The sequence below is a fragment of the Callorhinus ursinus genome, unplaced genomic scaffold (genome assembly GCF_003265705.2).
Source record: "Callorhinus ursinus isolate GAN/ISIS: 27379988/994484 unplaced genomic scaffold, GSC_fseal_2.0 scaffold13, whole genome shotgun sequence".
Lineage (NCBI taxonomy): Eukaryota > Metazoa > Chordata > Mammalia > Carnivora > Otariidae > Callorhinus > Callorhinus ursinus.
Genome location: NW_027397075.1, coordinates 14,580,619 through 14,603,208, shown reverse-complemented (window position 1 = coordinate 14,603,208; position 22,590 = coordinate 14,580,619). Strand labels below are relative to the sequence as shown.

Below are 22,590 nucleotides of genomic sequence, written 5' to 3'. Positions count from 1 at the left end.
GGGTTCGTGCTCAGCAGGGAGTCTGCTGGACATTCTCTCTCTCCCCCTCTCCCTCTGCTCACACACATGTGCACGCACTCTCTCAAATAAGAAAACCTGACACACACTACCTGACTCTGCCTTCATTTGTTCATCTGAAAACACGTTTCAGGGCGGAGCATGTCTCAAGACCTGGGCTAGGCGCTGGGAACATTACACTGCCAGTTTGGAGCCGCTGCTCCAGCCATAGGCCAGCTCGGGCCGCAGAATCAAAACCCATTTGCCTCCAGGGGCTGGGCCGCGGCCACGTCTGAAAGGTCGAAGAACAATGTAGCTCCACCCATGTTACAGTGAGGGAGTGACAAACCGGAAAGGTTACTGTTGCATGTCCTGTGCTTTCTCCAGAAATGTACTGGGTCTTTCCACAGCATAACTTGTACCTATTATTTTCCACACTTGGTGAGGATGTATATTCCTCCTGTGTTATTCAGTTCATTTCTTTGCATGATATCCTTAATCCTTAGTATTTTGGAGATCATAAATGAAATATTCCTGTTTTATGTGTGACTACAAAGTGCCATCAAAATTTAGCGTAGGAAGAATTGAGAAGGATATTACAAGGATCTAGATGACTCTTAGCAAATTAAATTAGACCTTTTTTTAAATAAATTCCAGGTAACATACAGTGTACTATTAGTTTCAGCTGTATGGTATAGGATTCAGCATTTCCATATGTTACCCACTGCTCATCACAGCAAGTGCGCTCCTGGAAGCCCAGTGCTCCATCCATTGACAGAGCCAGGCTAAAGTGGAACGTTTGAGACCTGTGTTCTCATCTTACATTTTAGGGTCTTGCAGTGAGAAAAAAATTTGTATCTCCAATTATCTTAAATCTGAAAGCAAGTCTATTTTTAAAGCAAGTTCTAGCTTAGGTTGCCTGATGCGCAAGTGCTCTAGCTGTATCCTTCAGTAAGCATCAGGAATTATCCAGCATATTATCTTGTTAAAACTTTGTTTCAACCAATGTCAAGGAAATGTGTCCAATTATGTTAGTAATGAAAACCAATATAGTCGGGGCGCCTGGGTGGCTCAGATGTTAAGCGTCTGCCTTCGGCTCAGGTCATGATCCCAGGGTCCTGGGATCGAGCCCCGCATCGGGCTCCCTGCTCTGCAGGAAGCCTGCTTCTCCCTCTCCCACTCCCCCCGCTTGTGTTCCCTCTCTCACGGTGTCTCTGTCAAATAAATAAAATCTTAAAAAAAAAAAAACAATAAAGTTGGTGGCAAAGTCAGTTGGCCTCTCACAGTGGGGGCTGCCCGACTATAGTTGGCACTTCAGGGATTGTGTCCGGAAAAAGGCCTAAGGCATGTCTTTACGAGTTGGGCACCATCCCCCCAAAACACTCATAAGCTTTCTTTGTAACTTACCAGGAAAAACTTAACATACCTGTTTGTCCTCATTTTGAGAATAAACCTATTCTATATTGTATGCTTACTATTGACTAGAGCTGTGCTAAGTCCCTTTCATGGATTAGCTTACTAATAATGTTCATAACTTTCCCAGGAGATTGGTAATATTTTTAGGCTCAGTTTGGAAATGAAATTTGGGATGATTGAGTCACTTAGCTAGCATCAAAATCCAGATAATGTGAATCTGAGGTGGGATCTTGGTTTCTCTCTTAATGGAGTGGGTGTGCATCCATCCATAGAGCAAATTAGGTCACAAGGAGAACATTGGTGTAATAGTACTTAGGGCATCATCTGCAGGACAATTCATTGATTTGGTGCAATCAGGTTAGGGTGAACTGACCTTGAAGCATTTCGTTAGGTAAAAGCCAGGGTAAGAGCATTTCTGTCGGCATTAAGCTACATCAGTTTTGTGTTTGTGTTAAATCAGAATTAGCACTACCTGGGTGGCCCCCAAGCTGCAAGTGTAAGTTGTGGGTTGATGGTGTCCCCAGATGCCAGTGAAAGAAAATGCAAACCCGTCCGGAGCAACTCTAAATTCAGGCTTCAAAGTATTCCCACCAAGGGAATTCCCCATAAGGGAAGGGCGGGGCTGCCAGGGCCAGAGTCAACCGCAACACCAGACGGCACAATCAGGCCCGCGAAGGCCGTGTGTGCGGGGTGATTACGAGACTTACTTAAAAAAAAACCTTGAGATTTCATAGAAGTGGCTGCAAGTGTAAGAAATAGCAAGCCTATCAAGCCGTAGGCTGTAAGATCAAGCAGGACACAAATTTAAAATACAAGCACTGAACTGGAAGACCCAGTGGGTGGTGGCACGGTAAAGTGGGCCTGGGGAGTCTGAAAGAGGCCCACGGAACGCAGGACTCCGCGGCGGCCTGGAGGAGGGGGCGAGAGGGGCGACTGCCCTTTACCGGGCCTCCGGGGTTCGGGGGGGACGAGTGCGCGGGAGCGGGCGGCGTGGCGACCGTGTAACCATGCTCCTGGGGCACACGCCAGGTCACGGGACAGGGCCGGTGTCGTGGTAGCTGCGGAAGTCCGTGGAGTGCGACCCGCGCCCGCGGGCAGCTGCAGTGAATACCCCGACCGGAAGTGCCTCCGGCCCCGCTCGGCCGAGCTTCCGCCCCGGGGGCGACCTCACGCTACGTCACGGGCTCCACGACCCCTAGGGGCGCGGCGGCGCGGCGGCGCGGCGCTCGGGCGGGACTTCCGAGCAGCAGGACTTCCGGCCGCTGACTGACGGGCGCAGCCTCGCCGGCGGCGGCAGCAGCTGCAGCAGCATCAGCAGCAGCGGCAGCGGCAGCGGCGGCGGCGGCGGCGGCGCCTGAGCCCTGAGGCGACAGCGGCGGCGGCGGCGGAGGCTACGGGCCGCGGCCTGCGGACTACGGGCGGCCGGGGCGGGCGGGCGCGCCGGCGGACAGCGGGCCGCGCTGGCGGCGGCGGTGGCCGCGATGATGGAGATCCAGATGGACGAGGGCGGCGGCGTGGTGGTGTACCAGGACGACTACTGCTCCGGCTCGGTGATGTCCGAGCGGGTGTCGGGCCTGGCGGGCTCCATCTACCGCGAGTTCGAGCGCCTCATCCACTGCTACGACGAGGAGGTGGTCAAGGAGCTCATGCCGCTCGTGGTCAACGTGCTGGAGAACCTGGACTCGGTGCTCAGCGAGAACCAGGAGCACGAGGTAGAGCTGGAGCTGCTGCGCGAGGACAACGAGCAGCTGCTCACCCAGTACGAGCGGGAGAAGGCGCTGCGCAAGCAGGCCGAGGAGGTGCGTGGGCCGGGCCGGCCGCCCGGAGACCCTCCCCGTCCCGCCCCGCCCCGCCCTGCCCCGCCCCGCCCCGGCGGCCGCGCCCGGGGGCCGGGAGCTCCCCACAGTGCTCCTGCCCCGGAACCCCCAGCCGACCTCACCATCCCCACCCTGCTTCGGCCCCAGAGCCTCCGGCCGACCTCACCACCCCCCCACCGCTCCGGCCCCGGAGTCCCCGGCCGACCTCAACCTTCCCACCGCTCCGGCCCCGGAGCCCCCGGCCGACCTCAACCCCCACTGCTTCGGCCCGGGAGCCCCCGACCCGGCGCCTTCCCTGCTCCGCCCCGGAATCCCCTGCCGCCATCCCCCTCTGCTCCGCCCTTAAGCCCCCGGCAGCCACCCTCTCCTGCTCCCCCCCGGCCCCCCCCCCCCCCCCCCCCCCCCCCCCCCGCTCCACTCCGGAGCCCCTGGCGGCACAGGAGCCTGCAGCCTCAGCGGCCCCGAACCTCACACCAGTCCTCGCTTCCTCCCCTATACCCACCTCTCATTCCAGATGTCCGTTCGTGTGTGTGTGTGTCGCAAACCGGCTTCCTAAATAGACCCCATTACTGTGTTTGGCTGCTGCAATTCTAAATCCAGCTAGAAAAGGGATATCTGATCTTAGGGTTCTGCGTCTGGAAGCGGTCTGTTGTCACAAGATCTTTCCCTTGTCCCTGGCCCAGTGTTTCCGAGGTCTGTGACATGGATGAGTTTGGTGATTGATGTAAACACCTAAGGAGAGAGCCACGGTTGGGTTGCCACCCTGGCACCGGAGAAGGACTCCAGGTTTCTGGAGGTGATGTCTTTGCCCTGTCCTCCCCTCAGTTGGGAAGGTTGTTAGCTTATCTGGGAAAGGCTGAGAAATTCCACTCTGGCTTCTGAGAAATTACAAATGGAATTTTGAATTATTTGATGGTGTTCTAGGATATCTCCATAACCTGGAAATCACTTCTTCATGAACCAGTTTGGAGAACCGTGCATTGTAGGAAACACTGCTTGCCTTCATTCATTCACCATCAAACATTTAGCTCCCAGTATGCCAGACCCAGGGATGCAGGGGATTTGGGCTCCCATCCCTGCTTTGCTCCTCTGACCTTGGCCTCATCGCCTGCCCAGTCTGGATTTTGATTTTCCATCAAATGAATCAATTGCCCTAGGTGATCTCTAAGCTTCTCGGATGTTCTGTTATTCTAGGCATTAGGTGATATTCTCTGCTTTATGAATACAGAGTTTCTTATTAAATGAGCCACATTTTTTTTTCCAGTTGATTAGACTTAACACGTTTTTTACTTTAGTATTGAAATAGAAGATTGTTTCAGTGTTTGGGCTTTTTCTTAAATCAGAGTGGTTTATGTCCTAGTTTGGTTTAAAGCATGTTTATAAAAACTTAAAGTGCTTTATATCATTCCTACTTTTGGTAATTATTTTGCTTTTGGATTTCATACGTCTGTCAAGAGGCTGTTGTTTATTGATTGGGGTGTCAAGCTGTGAACTGGTTTAAAGGTCCCAACTTAAGGGTATGCAAGAGCTCATAGGATTTTAGGGTTGAGAGTGGCCCTAGGCGTTTACTGGGGAAGAAGTGGACCCAAGAAGGGGGGGTGCTGGACGAAGATCACATGCCCTAGAAGAGCCACAGCGAACCCAGTCTACCCTGAATCCTGGCCTGGGTTCTTCTTTCTATATCATGCTGCTGTGGGAGATCAGTGAGCTTCACCTCCAGAATACTGGAGTTCTGGGGTTCCCTTGCCCGGCCATGGGGCTGGGGCTGCCTCCCTAGTGCTGGGCAGTGCCCTCCACTTCTCTGACTCCTCTCTGCACCCACGTAATGTCTAACTGATGATGTTTTGAGTAAGTTTGTTTTCTTTCTTCTCGTACCTCTGTGGTCAGCATTGTGGTTGAGAAGACACTGAAGGGGGAAAATCCAGATGGACAACCTTAGGGCTACGAACCATAACCATCTAGCTTAAAAATTAGCTCAGTATTCATGAGGCCTCTGCTCTGCTCTGTACAGCTCAAGTTCAGCCATGAGTGACTGCTTCTGGCCTCCCCCTCGCACTCCCCTGGACTAAGAGCCAGAGGGTGTACGTGTGGTTTGCAGGACACTGTCTTTAACGCTGTGAAGAGAAGCGGCACAGAGCTTCCTGAGCAGAGAGCCACGAAGCAAACAAATGCTTGGCTAGCCAGCACAAAGCTGTGGTTAGATGCTAACAGATGCCCTTGCAAAGACCTCAGGTGATGTTACAACTAAGGAAAAGGGCCAAATACTGTAACCATTTTGACATTGTATCATGTTCATTAAATCCAACAGTCATTTCCAGTTTTGTGGAAAAGACCACTTCTTTTCCTAGGCGGGGAATTGAGATCACAGATGTGTGTTTGATAATACAGAAGCTGGAACGTCACAGGCTGAGACACACTCATGTTGCCCAGTAGCTGCTGCATCTCTGGCCACTCTGCTCAAGAAGGCTTAGTCAGAGCTGGGTAACCCAAGCCGCCTGCAGTCTTCCAAGCAGGCGGAACCTGCAGGTTTTGTTTAAAAAGCCTTGAGCAGAGCAAATATCCCTGTCCCTCACTTACTGCCCATGATAACAGCAACAAGAGATGGGGAGTATGTTCTAGGTCTGGCTAGAGATAGTGGGCTCCAAGGAGTGGGGCCGAGGCCCAGAGTCCACAGACGCAGGCTTGAGTGCCAGCCCTGCCCTTGGGAGCTGCACTTCCATCGACCAGTCTGCCCCTCTCTGGCTGCCATGGCCACCTCTGTAAAGCAAGGGAGTTGCCAGCCCTGAAGCTGCTTTCATATCAAGTGCCAAGTCCCATTGTTGGCTGTTGTTTTCCTGAAGAACTGCAGAGAGACGGGTTTAGTTGAGTCGGGCGAGAGAGCACCTTGATGGATTTGCAGATGGCAAGTGCGGGCATCTCGGTCTCTGGTTGTGTGGGCTTTGCACTTATAACTGACTTCATTGAGTCCTGCTCAAGCTTGCAGGGCTGGCTTCTAAAATTTCTACAGAGACCTTAAAAATGCTGAATCTTTATCTGATTTCCTACCATTAGGAAAGGCTGGAAGTGGGCAGTTGAGTGGGAGGACTGGAGCGTGAGGAGATGCCCACCTGGTGTGACCCTGCAAGAGGAACAGGCAGAGGGCTCCCCAGATAGCAAAGAGCCCTCTTCCCTGCAGAGGTCAGGCATGTAGCACATAGGATGAAAAATCAGTAGCTGTTGTTGCATCAAACTCATCTCAGCCCTAAAGAAACTACTAGTAATACCCCGAACTCCTACAAGACTGTCCAGTGTACATGGGTATTTGCTGAGGCCCCGGCATCTGCTGCTTCGTAAGAAAGGCACCCAACGGGAGGAAAGTTTTACCCCAAACTGTTTGTTTCTGGTTGCATAAAAGTAATTCAGTTTGCGGGAGAACATTTGGATAGGATTAAGCTGGAGGGAGGAAAAGCCCTAATCCTCCTCTGTAGAGATGACCAATCTGCCTTTTCTTCTCAGTGAATTGTTGCACTGAAGCGGAGGTTTTCTTCTGGTTTCCCACATTACAAACAGCAAATTCACCTTGGACAAGACATGGGATTTCTTTTCTTGCCATGTTGTACTATTAAAAACAGTTTATAAAATTATTTTTTTTGGGGGCGCCTGGGTGGCTCAGTTGGTTAAGCAACTGCCTTCAGCTCAGGTCATGATCCTGGAGTCCCAGGATCGAGGACCCGCATCGGACCCGCATCGGGCTCCCTGCTCAGCAGGGAGTCTGCTTCTCCCTCTGACCCTCCCCCCCTCATGTGCTCTCTTTGTCATTCTCTCTCTCTCAAATAAATAAATAAAATCTTAAAAAAAATTATTTTTTTTTAGACAAAGCCATTAAGTGGCCAGCGCTGCCTTTCCAGATTGCCTTTTAAAGGTCGACCCAAGGGGTGCCTGGGTGGCTCAGTCGTTAAGTGTCTGCCTTCAGCTCAGGTCATGATCCCAGGGTCCTGGGATCGAGCCCCGCATCGGGCTCCCTGCTCCGCGGGAAGCCTGCTTCTCCCCCTCCCACTCCCCCTGCTTGTGTTCCCTCTCTCGCTATGTCTCTCTGTCAAATAAATAAATAAAATCTTTAAAAATAAATAAATAAATAAAGGTCGACCCAAGATAGCTGTACCAAGTCTGCAGGAGAACAACCAGAGCTCCCTTAAAAATGGAGACAAAGAGGTGCTTCCCAGCCAGACTGGACATGTGGGGGAGGGGCCCCGGCCCCTGCCTGTCCTCCGGGGGCAGAAACTCTCTGGGCTGCTGGCCACAGCTACACAGCAGGGTCAAGGACTGCTATAGTTACTTCTTCCCAAACGGGGGCTTCTAAATTAAAGTTAATATCTGGGTTTTGCAGGTTATTTTATTTTATTATTATTATTTCTTTTTAAGATTTTATTTATTTATTTATTTGACAGAGCACTAGAGAAAGAGAGAGCAGGGGTAGGGGCAGAGGGAGAAGCAGACTCCCCACCAAGCAAGGAGCCCAGTGCAGGACTGAATCCCAGGACCCTGAGATCATGACCTGAGCCGAAGGCAGACGCTTAACCGACATCCATCTGGGCACCCCTATTTTATTATTTTTTAAAAAGATTTTATTTATTTTGAGAGAGAAGGAGCAGAGGGAGAGAGAGAATTCAAGCAGACTCTGTGCTGAGTGCAGAGCCCGACTCAGAGCTCCATCCCAGGACCCTGAGATCATGACCTGAGCTGAAATCAAGAGTCAGATGCCTAATCAACTGCACCACACAGGTGCCCCTGTGGGTCTTTTTATTAAAAAAAATTTTTTTTAGGGCACCTGGGTGGCTCAGTCGTTAAGCGTCTGCCTTCCGCTCAGGTCATGTTTCCAGGGTCCTGGGATCGAGCCCCACATCAGGCTCCCTGCTCGGCGGGAAGCCTGCTTCTCCCTCTCCCACTCCCCCGGCTTGTGTACTTTCTCTCACTGTGTCTTTCTCTGTCAAATAAATAAATAAAATCTTAAAAACAAAACAAAATTTTTTTAAAATAAAGTCTACCCCCAGTGTGGGGCTCAAACTCACGACCCTGAGATCAAGAGTTGCACTCCTCCTACTCAGCCAGCCAGGTTCCCCACTGGTTTTTTTATTTTAAAGTTTTCTAAAACTTCCTGTATTAGAATCATTTCTAGAAGTTGCAGAAATAACACCCTGCACCCAGATTCCCAAATGGGAACATTTTTCTACTTCGCTCTTCCTTCTGTCTCTCCATCCCTCCCTCTCGCTCTGCATGACCTCCAGGGTCCTGCTTGTCCCCATAGCCTCCTCTCTTCTGGATTGGGTCCTCGCTTTCTGCTTTTTGCAACCGCGACGATTGTGACATCACAGGACCCCTGTTTTGTGGGATGGATGCCCCCCAGTTTGGCAGGAAGCCCCCAGAGGTGATGTCGTGTGCTTCTCTGAGTGTCTGAAACCCTTGCTGTGTGCAGGACAGGTGTCAGGGGACGAGGCCCAACAAGCACGGGACAGGGTCCCTCTCTCAGGCCCCATTCGTCAGGAGGGTTGCAGGATGGCCTGTTACTACAGCAGACAACCAGGGGCGCCGCCAGCAGCCGGGCCAACGTGCCTTTTCAGGCATGTGATGCCTGTGCTCTGGGAAACGTCCGGGTGTTAGCTCCCCTGTCCCACCGCTCACTGAGTCCCAGCCATTCTTTTGGCCTGATTTTGGTTTTAGGCGCCTTTCTCATCTCCTTTGCCACTGTCCTGGTTCCAGTTGGTGCCTCCCACTGGCCTCCCGGCCTCGCTCCCTGTCCCAGCCCTTCCTCAGCCAGAGGGAACTTTTGCAAAGGCGCGTCCCATCTCCCCTCCCCGGTGTCCCCGGCAGTCCGGATGCCAGACTCTGCTGCAGGCTTTGGGGATTGGATCTGGGGGCAGGCACCCGGTGGGGAGGTACTGGGGGAGACATTACTGGACACCCGCGTGCTGATGAGGTAGGCGTGTGGGATGCGCAGTGACAGGTGGGGATGGGACTACTCTGGGTAGAGAGAGAGAGAGAGAGGATCCCCTCCTGCTTGAACCCTGCCAGGCCTGGCCTCATTGTGATGCGGTCGCCAGGCCCACCTCCCTCTGGGGCCTGTTCCCTGCGCCGCCCCCCTGCGTGCGGTTCCAGTTCCTGGGCACCCCTGCCTTCCTGGCGTCTGGCACGAGGGCTGCACAGAGCGCATCCAGATGCTGAATGCTTAGATGAATTAGGGCCCAGCTAGAGGGATAGGTCCCTGTGCCTCGCACCCCGGCACCCTACGGCTGCCTCCTGCTTGATTAAGGGGGCAGTGCCCTTCTAGCTCTTTCTACCCCAAGGCTGGTTCTTTTCCCGCTGACGACACACCTCAAAGAGATGCTAGCCACCTGTGCGTGTGCAGATGAAGAGAGAGGAGGCTTTCCTCTGCCTCTGTGCACACCACACCCAACAGTGTGTCTGGTCCCTGAAGGGCAAGGGCTCTGTGGTTGAGTTGGTAGAGCAGTGGTCTGTTCAACACAACCTTCTGTGAGGATGGAAATTTCTCATTCGTGCTGTCTGCTTCAGTAGCTGATGACCACACGGGGCCACTGACACTTCATGTATGGCTCATGCAACAGAGGAAGCGAGTTCTTATTTTACACCATTTTAGTGAGTTTAAACAGCCACACATCACTAGGGCCCCCAGCACAGGCAGCCCCGCCCCAGGCACAGAGCACGGGAGCCTTCAGCTCTCCGGGGAGGGCGGGCAGGCGACACAGGGAAACGCTGTTCAGTGAGCACGTTCCAGAAAGAGGAGAGCTCCCGAAGCAGTAGGTTTGGTTACAGGAGACCAGACAGAAGAAAACAGTGTGAGATAAACAGCAACAAAACAGGAGTACCAGCTGTGTAGGATAGAATGGGGAGGTGAGGAAATTATCAAAAGGCTGTGAAGAATTTGGCGAGAAGTCCCCAGCACCTAGAAATGCTGGTGTTACGGCCCACGGCGAGATCTTTGACCCTGGGCTATATCTTCGTTTCTGTGTTTCTTTCTTTCTAACACCTTTATGGAGGTGAATGCACTGAACTGTACGTATTTGTGCAGTTTGGTGAGTCTCGACATGTGTACACCCAGAAACCCACCCAGAGTGGCCACCATCCCTGAGTGTCTCCTGCCCCTTGGTGACCTCCCCCTGCTTCCCCACCCCCACTGGTCTGCTCTCCATCACTGTAGAGTCCTGCACGTTCTCCAGACCTTCATATAAATAGAATTGTGCAGGCGTTTTGTCTTTTTCTGTCTAGCTTCTTTTGGTCAGCATAATGATGTTGAGATTCTTCCGGGTGGTTGTGAGTGTGGTCCTTATCCCTCCCTGTAGCGCTGAGCCCTGTGCGCATGTGGCCGTCCGTCCCTCCCCTATGGGTGGAGCGGGAGGTGGCTTCTCCGAACCCGGCTCAGATGCAGCTGCGCGTGGGGGTTCCCAGGGAGAGAAAGCCCAGGAGAGGTCCGGAGCAGTGGGTGGCCGGCGATAGGACCAGTCAGTCCCAAAAAAAGCACCCGAGTCACCAGGGCGGAAAAGTCTCACCCCAGGGAAGTTAGCTCTCAGTCCGCATACTCATCACCTCTCATGCGCAGAAGATTTGGGGAATGCCAGATTAAGCGGGGGACAGGTCCTTGTCCTGGAGGACCACACCTCACCCAGTAGGGTTTGGGCAGCAAAAGTTGGCACGTTTAGATTCTGACTGTCTGCAGCGACAGATTCAAAGTGACGCCTCTCACAAGAGTCTCCGTGCACCCTTCCCCAGAAACTTCATGCACTCTGGGTGCCTGACCCCTTCATGGGCTCTTCTCCTCACTGTGGAAGCCCGTGGGTGCTTGCTCACGCATGTGGCCCAGGGCCCGGGTCACGTCTGCTGTGTTCATTTCTGGACAGCAAGACCCTGTGTCCACAAAGCCAGCACCCTAGGCCCCGTGTGCTGTTAAACCCAGCAGCAGCCAGGCAGAAGCTGAGCGGATGAGCAAGTTAAGGGAGCCAGGGTACACTGCTGAGAATGCTCCAGAGAACACGGGGTCCTGGAGGTTCACTTCTCCCGGCGTGGGGCATCGGGCTTTTAGTTTTATCTTCCTTTTCCTTCCATCCCACATTACCAACCACATCATGTATTTTATGTGTCCTATGTATATATTTTATATAGCCTGTCTCTTAATATATAAAATGTTTATTAATATTTAATATGTAAACATAACCATAACATTCTTTTGGGCACACACACAGATTTTTTGTGTCTGTCTTGCCAACCCTTGGAAATCACTATGAATTAAACCAGTGCCGTTCGTTGGGATTCCATTCAGGCGGATGCTGAATCAGTGGTCCCTTTAACACAAACGTGAGGAAACTTTGCTTTTTTTTGTGACTCCAGCGCAATTCTTGGATTCCTGCACGGGGGTGGCGTGATCTCTCAGACATGTGTGTCATGCTAGAATACAGACTTGCGCTTCCGTCCCTCCCCCGTGCACCCCCCCAGCGAGCCATCTCGCTCCATCCTGCTCTACTCCCCTGCCTACCCTGCATTTCACGTCTGTGTGCTGACCCCATTGTGGAAAATGGAAAGAAAGCTGTAAAGAACATCTGTGCTTTGAGGTCTCAGGGGTTCACTGCCCCCCCCCCCCGCCGGGAGCGCCTGGTAAATATTTGATCACTATAAACACTGTATGAGGGAGTCAGCCCCCACACACGGAAGCCTGTGCCCCATAGCCTGAGTGTTTACCGCTCTGCCTGCCTAAAATAAAAGTCCAAAAAAGAGCACTTTTCTTTTGGAAATCTGCTCTATCCCCTCACTGCCCGCAGAAGAAATTGATCGAAGAAAATGAGATCTCTGATTCCCTTTGGGTTCATTTCCAACAAACCAGCCAGAACTGAATTATTTCCTATGTATGACCTTGACCTAAAGGACACAGACGAGGGGAGAATTAGAATCAATATGCTAATTTACTTTGCCATTAAAATAACCCTGGGTTATGAAAGTTGTCAGAACAGATGATTACGTTATAAAAGAGTGTTTACCTGATAACCTCTCTTGCGTTCTGGGAATCGGGGATCCTGATGTCTGCTGTGGTTTTAATTTTATATTTGACATGAAAAGTCAGTTTATTTCTACCTGTGCTTTTTTGTACACGTCAGGAGGAATGACCTCGTTCTCTGGAACACTGAGAAAGGCCTCCTCTGGCTCCTAGTTTGGAAGAGCCCGCACTCAGGTTGTTTCAGTATGTATCTTGAGATTCACCTGAAAGCAAATTCTGAAAACCAAAGCTGAGTTTCATTTTAAAACCCAGCTCTTTGTTAGTGGGAGGGAGGGAGTAGTATACTTAAAAACAAATCTAAAAAGGGAATCATGTGTTATATATTGGTATTTAGATGCGAGAATTAGCTGTTTCATATCTAGATGCTAAGGATAAGATGCAGGTCCCTTTGTCATAGGATGGCTAGTCATTGCTCTTCAGGCAGCTCAGAAGATCGGTCCTATGAGTGAGCGTAAACAACCCTGTGGGTTATCATGTGCCTCATGACATTTTGATTAGACTTGGTTGGACAGATGATAATTTCAAATCCAAACTTGTAGTACAGTGAGCATGTGTACGAAGTTTTCGCTTTGCTGCAGTCGCGCCTTCCGGAGATCTCTGGAATTGAGATACTGCTGTGTGCAGAGGGGATTTCAGATAGAGGAGATTTGTATTTTTGTGTAATCCAGTACCACGCAGACCCACTTGACCCGAATGCTCATAGTCAAATTTTTATTCTTCTCAGTTCCAGTCCTATTTTGTTACAGTCAGATTCTACTTTAGAAATTTTTGGAAGACTTTCTTTATAGACTTGACTTAGTCTCCACCCTACACTGTCCCCCACCAGTGAAAAGTCTCGATTCCCTTAAATCCAAAGTAAATGATGTGCAGATAAAAATAGTTTCTGTCTTTTTGAACCCCTCTATTGGATTTTTGTGACTCTCGCTAACCCAGGTAGGACAGTGCCCTGCTCCCTCATGGCCGTCCCCTGTGCCACCTGCTCTCTTCACTCCTGAGCTAACCGCCAACCAGGGTGCCCCTGCTCTCCCCCTTACTTGCCAAGATGACGTCTTCCCCAGTCCAGCCCTGAGCACTCCCTCCTAAGAAACAAAGATTCCGTATTTGTTTAGTCTTGGCCAGACACTGTTCCTTCACATTATTTATTCCCTATAATATTTGATGATTTCTTTGCATATTCCATTTTGGTTAAATGGCTGGCTTTTGTTTTTTGTTAACCGAAATTACTTGAATGACATTGAAATAATATCCTCAAGAGGGGAAGAAAAAGGATTTCTTGGAAGCTGTAGAATGCCACGTTGTGTTTGTAATGTTTTCACAGACTCGGAGGCCTTGAGGGGCCCCCTGATCACTTCTGTCCGGTAGGATGCCCACGTCCGGGGGACCAGGGACAGAGGTTCTGGGCCGCACTCACCGTGGTGCAGAAACAGTGGTCTCACCTTGCTCAGGTGCCTCTGGGAGCTGCGCAGGGAGGGCGAGGGTCCGAGGCCAGGGTCCTCAAGTCGGCTGATGGTCACTTGTGTGTTTCTTGGGGCTCTCTGTTCACCTGGGGAGCGGCTCCCACGGGAGCACCCACGCTCCTTTGTGCAGGGGTGCCGAGAAGATGGAAGGGCACCAGTTACGAAGTACTGAGCATCCCCGCCCAGTGGGGACATCCCTTTGGCACCGGGGTTCCACGTGGCCTGAGAACCACAGACATCCTGTTGACCACTGTGGGATCTGTCTCCCTGCCACCTGCTGTGGCCTTGAGAATGCCTGTGTACACAGCCTCACTTAGCTGCTTTCTCTCTTGGTTCATGTCTCCATATTTCCTGATGCTGAAAGCCTTCAAATATCAAGGTCAGAGGATTTCTGCCTGTGACCTGGTTTGGGGCTAGCTCCATCAGGAATCTGTAGGCATGGTTTTAGGGCATGACAAAGCATTTTGGCACTGTCACTCAGGTTGGATTCTAATGATCACCTATCAGGATAGATTTAAGTAAGTCTCTCTTGACCTTCATAAGAATCTGGAAGCGGGCTTTCTGATACCATCTATAGTTTTGAAATCTCTCAGCTGACTTCCACCTCTCAAGTGCAGGTGATGCATGAGCAAACATAGAGGGGACATGTCCCTGAAATGACTCCTTTTCTTTTTGTGACACCGCAGGGGTGCAGCCCGCAGGTCGGGACCCCATCCCGAGGCCCAGAGAGCCGGTGCTTTTGGACAGGCAAACTGCTTATGCAAAAATAAACATATCAAGTGACTCCGGATGGTTCTCAAGTTAATCCAGAAGGATAAGCAAGTGGGAATAACCAAGAAAATGTTGAAAAGGGGACTTGAAAGGATGACTTACGTGTCCGATATTAAGGGATAATGGAGCAGTCCACGTTCAGAGAAAGCTCTGACCTGGCTCACAAATAAACCGAAATCTGTATTAGGATTGAGCACGTGAGAAAGGTGGCATTTCAGAGTGACAAAGGAAGAAGAAATGATGAAGTACGCTGTGTAGTGCACACACACCTGTGTCCCGGGGAAGCACCTGCCACGTGGAAGACGGGGTCCTCACAGATCACGAGGAACAGCAGGAACACGGTGGCAGGCAGGGCGTCAGACAAGGACGTAGTAAGCTGTTTGGGACCGATACGTATTGTGGTCACCAGGGAACTGAAACTCAGGATGGTTACGGTGGGCCGGGTCCCACCGTCAGGCTGGCAGCACTGCTGTCCAGCTCTGTTCCCTAGGCGTCCAGGCCCTGGGAGAGGCTCCTGTCCCAGCCTGCGCAGAGTGAGCTGGGCGGCCCCTCCGAGGGGTCGTAGCCGCTCACGGTCCCAGGACCACGGTCTCCCATCGCAGGAAGCCATGGGGCATTTCCACAGGCCGTGACCCCAGTGACGCTTTAGAGCAGCTTTGAAGCCCAACAGCAGGTAATTGATGGAGTAAGCTCTGCTCTGCACACACATGCCTACCGACACTGGAAGTGGGAGAGTATGTTTCTTGATGCAGGAAGACACTTCAGGTTACGCGGCTGAAGATAATGGTCCCCAGAATTCTGTGTACAAGAGGTAGCACATCGGCCCTGTATGCTCGTGTGCACGTGTGTGCACACATGCATGCACATTTGGAAGGACATCGCCTCATGTTAACTGACTCTGGGTGGTACAATTACGGTTTTTTAAAAAATATTCTTCTTGTAATACTCCCGCCTGATGTTCCCACAGAAGCACAATGTTGCACGTCCTCCGGTTAATTTTTTTAACTAACAGGAACTAAAATTACCCAAATGAAAACATACCCATATCATCCAGTTAATAACCTTTGTTTCTTCTTCAGATGCTGCTTGTGTCCAAGTGAGTCAAACTGTGTGCTGGCGGTTTATGCACAGCTGAGCCGCCCGTGTGCACTTTCCTGGCTGCGGGGTGGTGGTGCTTTACGTGGGTGGAGCTGTGAGGCTGCCAGCCTGGCTCCCCACGCACCCTTCCCGGCCCCTGCCCACCCCGCCCTCTCCAGCTCCGCACACCACAAAACTGAGGTGTCAACAGCTCCCCGCCAAGAGCTGTTGTAGGAACTACAGCTGGTGGCATCGGCGTGGGGACCCCACCCCCGCGACCCTGGGGTGGCCGCAGGTGCCCATTCCTCCCCTCTCCCAGAGGCCTGCATCCATACCTGGCTTTCAGTGTGGAGCCAGGAGCCCTCCCAAGATCTTTCAAGAGTTGTCTTTGTTTTTGTTTATTGGCAAAGTGCTTTCTTTTCACTTGGTTTGATGATAGTTTTGCTCAGACGCTTTCTGTGTTATAAGGGAAAGATTCCAAAGACCAAGCCCCGTTGGTTATTCCAGTAGCAATGGCTTCCTGAACCGAGCATAACTGAACGCAGATTAGGAGCAAAGTAGACTTGACCTGATGTAGGTGTTTAGTGTCGGTAAGAGTCATGTTACTGTTCTGGAAAAGGACCAGCGGCATGATTTGTGGGGCCCGCTGTGGAAATGGAAGTTCGGGGTCCCTTGTTCAAGAATTATTAAGACTTTCGGTGCAACCCCTCTGGAAAACAGTATGGAGGTTCCTCAAACAGTTGAAATTAGAGCTACCGTTCGATCCAGCAATTGCACTACTGGGTATTTACCACAAAGATACAAATGTAGGGACCCGAAGGGGTACATGTACCCCAATGTTTATAGCAGCAATGCCCACAATAGCCAAACTGTGGAAAGAGCCAAGATGCCCATCGACAGATGAATGGATAAAGAAGATGTGGTATATATACACAATGGAATATTATGCAGCCACCAAACGGAATGAGATCTTGCCATTTGCAACGACGTGGATGGAACTGGAGGGTGTTATGCTGAGTGAAATAAGTCAATCAGAGAAAGACATGTATCACATGACCTCACTGATATGAGGAATTCTTAATCTCAGGAAACAAACTGAGTGTTACTGGAGTGGTTGGGGGTGGGAGGGATGGGATGGCTGGGTGATAGACATTGGGGAGGGTATGTGCTACGGTGAGCGCTGTGAATTGTGCAAGACTGTTGAATCACAGATCTGTACTTCTGAAACAAATAACGCAACATATTTTAAGAAAAAAGGAAAAGAAGAAGATAACAGGAGAGGAAGAAAAGGGGAGTATGTCAGAGGGGGAGACGAACCATGAGAGATGATGGACTCTGAAAAACAAACTGAGGGTTCTAGAGGGTAGGGGGGTGGGGGGATGGGTTAGCCTGGTGATGGGTATTGAGGAGGGCACGTTTTGCATGGTGCACTGGGTGTTATGAACAAACAATGAATCATGGAACACTGCATCAAAAACTAATGATGTAATATATGGTGATTAACATAACAATAAAAAAAAATTAAAAAAAAAAAGAATTATTAAGACTTTCAAGATGGTTGGGCACCTGGGTGGCTCAGTTGTTAAGCGACTGCCTTCGGCTCAGGTCATGATCCCAGGGTCCTGGGATCGAGCCCCGCATCGGGCTCCCTGCTCAGGGGGAAGCCTGCTTCTCCCTCTCCCACTGCCCCTGCTTGTGTTCCCTCTCTTGCTGTCTCTCTCTCTGTCAAATAAATAAATAAAATCTTTAAAAAAAAAAAAAAAAGACTTTCAAGATGGTGACAGATCATTAAAGGAAGCATGAGTGTTCCTACATCAGGGCCCTGTGAGACTCTCTGGAGAGCTGACTAGAAGGTTCTAGAGGTATTAACTCCCGGGAAACTCGTCTGGCCCCGCTCCTGGACGGTGTGTGTCAGGGTTTGCCCACAGAGGGTGGCAGGCGGTGTGACCCTTCTGTGAGCCCTGCTGTCACCTGGCATCCCACATTCACGACGCCTGCCCTTTTCTCCTCCTGTGTGCAGAAATTCATCGAATTTGAAGATGCCTTGGAACAAGAGAAGAAAGAGCTGCAAATCCAGGTGGAACACTATGAGTTTCAGACTCGCCAGCTGGAATTGAAGGCCAAAAACTATGCAGATCAGAGTAAGTAGCTGGGGGGTGGGAGGGTGGAGTGGGAATTGCTTTTGAATGTGTGTGTTGTAAGACGGCCCAGCTGGGAAGGATGTGGAGAGGCTTTGATAGAAGCCGGCGGCTGCCTTCTTTCGCTGTGATTCCCTCAACCACTTGTTTATACCTTCACACTGCTCCGTGTCTCCATAATCAGCCTCAAATCCTGTGCGGAAATCGATAAATAAGGCCCCTTTGATGACAAAGCATTTTTGCTGAATATGCGGCCTGGGCCGGACCTCGCCAGCCCTTTCGATGAGAGCTCCCCATTGCGTTGCCGGCTCCTGTCTGTCCGCCACCTGGGAGACGCTGCTCTTGGGCGGTCAGAGAGCTTGCTGGGGGAGCCCGCTGAGGTGGCCAGCAGCGAGGCCAGAAGGGGTCCTCTCCAGGGCCTGCCGCACACATGGGCAGCCCCTCCCAAGGCTGGAGCAGAGGCTGGGGGTCAGACTGTCCATCCCTGGGGTAGGGGCAGCCAGGTACACGAGTCTCATGAGCCTCTGACCCCCAGTTCCTGCAGATGCCCTTGCTGCTCCTCAGTGTGTGGCCCCCAGAGAGCTGTGTAGAGATGCCGACTCTGAGGCCCCTGCTGTGAGGTGGGGGACGTGGCCTCTATGGACATCACGGAACCAGAGAGCCTGTGGTGGTGCTGGAGATGTGGACTGGTGTCACCTGTTAGATCTGTTTAAAACCACCCCCAGGAAGCAGGGAAGGTGGGAGACGGGGGAGCAGGGTGGCTCACACATGGAAGGACCACACCCGTGGATGCCAGGCCCGTGACGGGCACGTGCCTTGCCTCACTCTGTGCGTCAGCTTCTCCACTTGCTGGGGCCACTGGGACACAGTTGAAGTTTGAACAAAGGGCCACAGATGCTCGCCCTGGTGGCGGGACGCAGGGGGCAAGATGCCCGGCAGGCCTGTCGACGAGTCAGGTGGCTCACCTGCTTGTGGCAGGCGGAGCACATGCAGGGCCAGAGGGGGCCCTCCTGGGCATCAGCCCTGCCGGCCCGGAGGTTCCATGGCCGCAGCTTGGTCTTTCCAGCCCTTGGTGTGCATCAGGGATACTTGTTGTTTCGGTCCCCATGGCAACTATCCTTGAGCTCTCTCCTATGTCACAGAGGTTACTCACGTAACTCTGCCCCCTCTACGAGCCCCTTGCTCACGTCTTGTCTCCGCCTGACTGCGGCGAGCTCCCTGCGTCTCGGGCTGCCCAGGCACAGATAGCAGCCCTGGGTGGGTTGCAGTCATCCTGGCTGTCTTGGTGGTGGAGCTGAACACTCTCCAGGCACGCAGCACACACACCACATGCCACCTAGACTGGCCGGGATCTGCCTTCTTGTGCCCCCGGGGTCTCTGCGGGCCAAACCCGTCCTGTCTGCACCAGGCATCAGTTTGTCCTGGAACCTTCTGCCCACACGCACGAGGGGAAGCAAGGAGGCGTGGCGAGGCGGGCCGTGTTGTTGACAGTCCATGGCTGTGTCTTCCAGTTTCCCGGTTGGAGGAACGAGAGTCAGAGATGAAGAAGGAGTACAACGCTCTGCACCAGCGACACACAGAGGTAGGTTCCTGGCCGTGACCCACACACGAGGATGTGGCTGCAGCCTGGCAGCTGGGTGTGCCTGCTGGCCTTGGCTGGCCTTTCTGGCCTTTTCTTTCTAATTTCCAGCTGTGCGCTGGTCATACTCCACTCCACGAACGTGGCTTCATTGCTGGCAGAGCACTGCCGGCCTGGACAGCACCACTGGCTTGAGGGAGAGACGCCTGGGTCAGCACGGATGACTCACACAGCAGTTTTGTCCTTTGCAGATGATCCAGACCTATGTGGAGCATATCGAGAGGTCCAAGATGCAGCAAGTCGGGGGAAACAGCCAAACCGAGGGCAGCCTGCCGGGGAGGAGGTGAGGCGGGAAGCTGGAGACTGTGACCTCTAGTGGCTCCTCGTCCCCAGGGTGCTCTGGGGCTCTGGAGCGGAGGGCAGCCTTTGGAGAGCTGCGTCCACCTCTGACTCAAAAGAGGGGGTCTGATCAGAGTGTGTGGCTGGGGCAGGAGTGTGTGCATATGGGCCAGGCACCAGAGTGGGGCCAGGGGGATGTGGGCCTCCTGCCAGCCGTGTGCAGTCGCAAAGGCCCCAGGAAACGGGGCGGCCAGTCCTGTTCACTCAGATCCTGTGTTTGTGGATTCAGCTACTCACTAAAGTTTGTGCCTCAACATCAACCCTCGTGGGGCTTCCGCGGTCTTGTGCAGATGGCTGCAGAGACCCCGTGCTGATGGCACAGTGTGTGCAGGACGCGGGCACTCTGGGCCGTTTGGTGAGGTTGGAAGCCCAGCTCCGGCCCCTGTCTGGAGCAGCCTCAGGCAGCTCACCAAACACTTGCACACCTCTCTTTCTCTTTTGCAAAACAAAGCGGATATCCCCCCTGCCGGAGGATTCGAGAATCAAGGTTCTGATTTCTGTGAGATGTGGATCTGTGGGGGGGGCAGCGGCTCCACATCCATTGATCCAGGGCTGTCGGTGACTCTGTGGGCCTTGACCACCTGGAGTCATGAGAACTGACCGTGTTGGGCGGGTCGGGGAGGCCGGACAGCCGGCGACCCCCACAGGGAGCACATTCTCATTGTGGCAGGGCGGCACCAGCAGACTCTGGCCCTCGCTTATCTGAGCCCAGGAGCTCCGCTGCTTTTATCTGCGGGGAGGGGGGCTAACCTGCACCTTCGGTCAGGATAAGATTGGACCACTGTCTCCAAGGGCACGGACTGTCAGCGAGGCTCCCCACGGTGTTGCCAACTTGCAGGAGTTGGCCTGTGGGAGACTGAGGTCGTTGACCTGGTCCTGGGGTAGGGGGGGAAGGGTACCGACGTCCCGAGTTTCTAGTAGGTGGGAGGAGGGGCCGGAGGTTGGGATCCCAGGTCCCACAGACGGAGCTCAGCTCTTGGTCCCTTTCCAGCCATGGCCCCTCATTCCTGCGGGCTGATGCCTGAAGCCCTGGTCACACCCCACCACCCGCAGAAGCTTTCTCCGGCCTGCCTCTTCTGCGGGTACACTACGAATAGGCGGGTTCAGGCCCTTCCACTGTGCGTGTGGCTATCTGGGCCCAGTGGGCAAAGCCGTTGTACCCCTGTGCTCAAGGCGTCGACTTGAAAACAGAAACACGGAACACATGTGTGAAGGCCGGGTGGCACCTGGGAAGGGTGGTGGGGATGGCCGCACGTTTCTAGACAGTCCCAGGCTTTTAGTGGACGCGTCCCTGCTGTGCACTCAGGCCCTAGAGAAAGGACCACAGGCTGCTGGTGGCGACCCCACACCAGGTGGGAAGTACGGACCAAACAGCTTAAAGGACAGAACTCTGCAGGTGTCGATCCTGAGTCAAGACTGTCTGAAGGGGGAAGTAACAGCCTCCCAGCTCCTGGCTCCCAGCTCGGGAGAGTTTCCCTTGAGCGCACCGCCACATCCTCACCCCCAGCACACAGAAGCTACCGGGAGGATTTCTGAGTAACTGCACTTGAATGCTGACCTGGGGGGGCAGGGGCTCCGTATTGTTTTTGAGCGGGGCTGCAGCGGCTGGGCAGCTTGGGCATCCCTGATGAGTGCTGGGCTTGTGGCCAGTTCCTGAGGGCTGCAGCATTCCGGAACCTTCAGGCTGGTTCCCTGCCAGTTCCCTTTAAGGCAGGAGCACCTTGAAGGTCACGAAGGAGAGAGTGCAGCGAGAAGGGCCCAGTTTTCCCAGAAGCCAGGGGAGGTGGGCTCTCTGAACTCAGGACCTGGAGGCCCTGAGCGTTCAGGGTCCTAAGTCAGCATGGCCAGTGCCCCGGGCCCTGGGGATGCCACAGAAACAGGTATCCCCAGAACCTCAGGATGACGTGGGCTCAGCCCAAAGCAGAAGTTGCCCAGGCACCAAAGCCGGGCCCTGAGCATCCCTAGCATTATTAGGGGCCGTCACCGGGGGCCAGGTCAGGCCTTGGTTTCTTCCTGGAAGAGAAGAGGTCTGTGACTGCAGGCTGGGGTTGCTTTCCATGGATGCTTCCCCGGGCGACGGAGGCAGGACCTGGTCTGGGAGCCTGCTGTCACCATGGGTCTTGTGGCTCTGTGGCTTAGTCTGGACCGAGCCTGGCACCAGGCCCTGCGGTGCTCCCTGTGCTTGGAGTTGGGTTCTGGCCCATCGTGGCCATCACCCTTCTGCTGTCAGGACTCACACTTGAGAGGGGCTGGCTCACGGAGTCCCGTCTGGGATCCCTTCTGAGGCTGCACGGCAGCTCTTGGAGGCCATGTGGGCTCTCCTCCTCCCTCAGGGAACAGGTCTGTTCTGCCTGCTGCCTGGCTGTACCCATTTGTCGCTCCTGGGTGTTTCGGGGCCTTTGGTGCCTCCGGGCGTGGCTGTCCTGGTGGGGGCTTTCTCCGCACCCAGCCAAGCCCACAGGAGCCCCTTCATTTGCAAAATGGACCCAACGGCTGCCCAGGAGAGGGAGGGGCTCTCGGCCAGATGTCTGCAGAGAGCACCCCAAGGTTGGGGTGCGTTTGATCAGCATGGTGTCCAGGCCCTTGGCTCTCCATGAATAGACCTTCCTGAGCCAAAGCACTACCGTGTGTGAGAGATTCCTGCCTGCAGAAAGAAGACACCTGGACTGTCAGCTGAGACCCTCCGTGGACATGGCCTGCCTCCGCCATGTCCCCTTGGCCACGAGGAGGAGAGTCGTCCTGTGGGGGTGACGGCCGGAGCAGCACTTGTTTGGGAGGCAGAGGAGTGGTGCTGTGTGTCTGGGCTGCCCCATTGCCTCGCCAGCCCGCCCTCCGTGTTTACCTTGCTCACCGGCCCACGGAACCGGCCACCGTCTGGGACTCAGGCTCGTGCCTCACCTGC

At 53.3% G+C, this 22,590-nt stretch overlaps 1 protein-coding gene across 16 annotated transcripts in view; it reads left to right on the top strand.

Annotated features, from left to right (window-relative positions):
• Positions 1–2,750: 2,750 nt before the first annotated feature.
• MAPK8IP3 (mitogen-activated protein kinase 8 interacting protein 3) overlaps positions 2,751–22,590 on the top strand; it is a 48,852-nt gene continuing 29,012 nt past the window's right edge. For 5 of the 16 annotated variants that reach the window (XM_025877052.2, XM_025877051.2, XM_073899710.1 and 2 more), the window contains exons 1-4: positions 2,754–3,212; positions 17,593–17,713; positions 19,222–19,292; positions 19,541–19,632. In XM_025877052.2, coding sequence (XP_025732837.1) covers positions 2,895–3,212; positions 17,593–17,713; positions 19,222–19,292; positions 19,541–19,632 — 602 coding nt within the window. In that variant the 5' untranslated portion in view covers positions 2,754–2,894. Of the gene's footprint in view, positions 3,213–17,331; positions 17,477–17,592; positions 17,714–19,221; positions 19,293–19,540; positions 19,633–22,590 lie in introns of those variants that run through there. The other 11 variants (XM_073899712.1, XM_025877053.2, XM_073899711.1 and 8 more) reach the window with 5 other exon arrangements.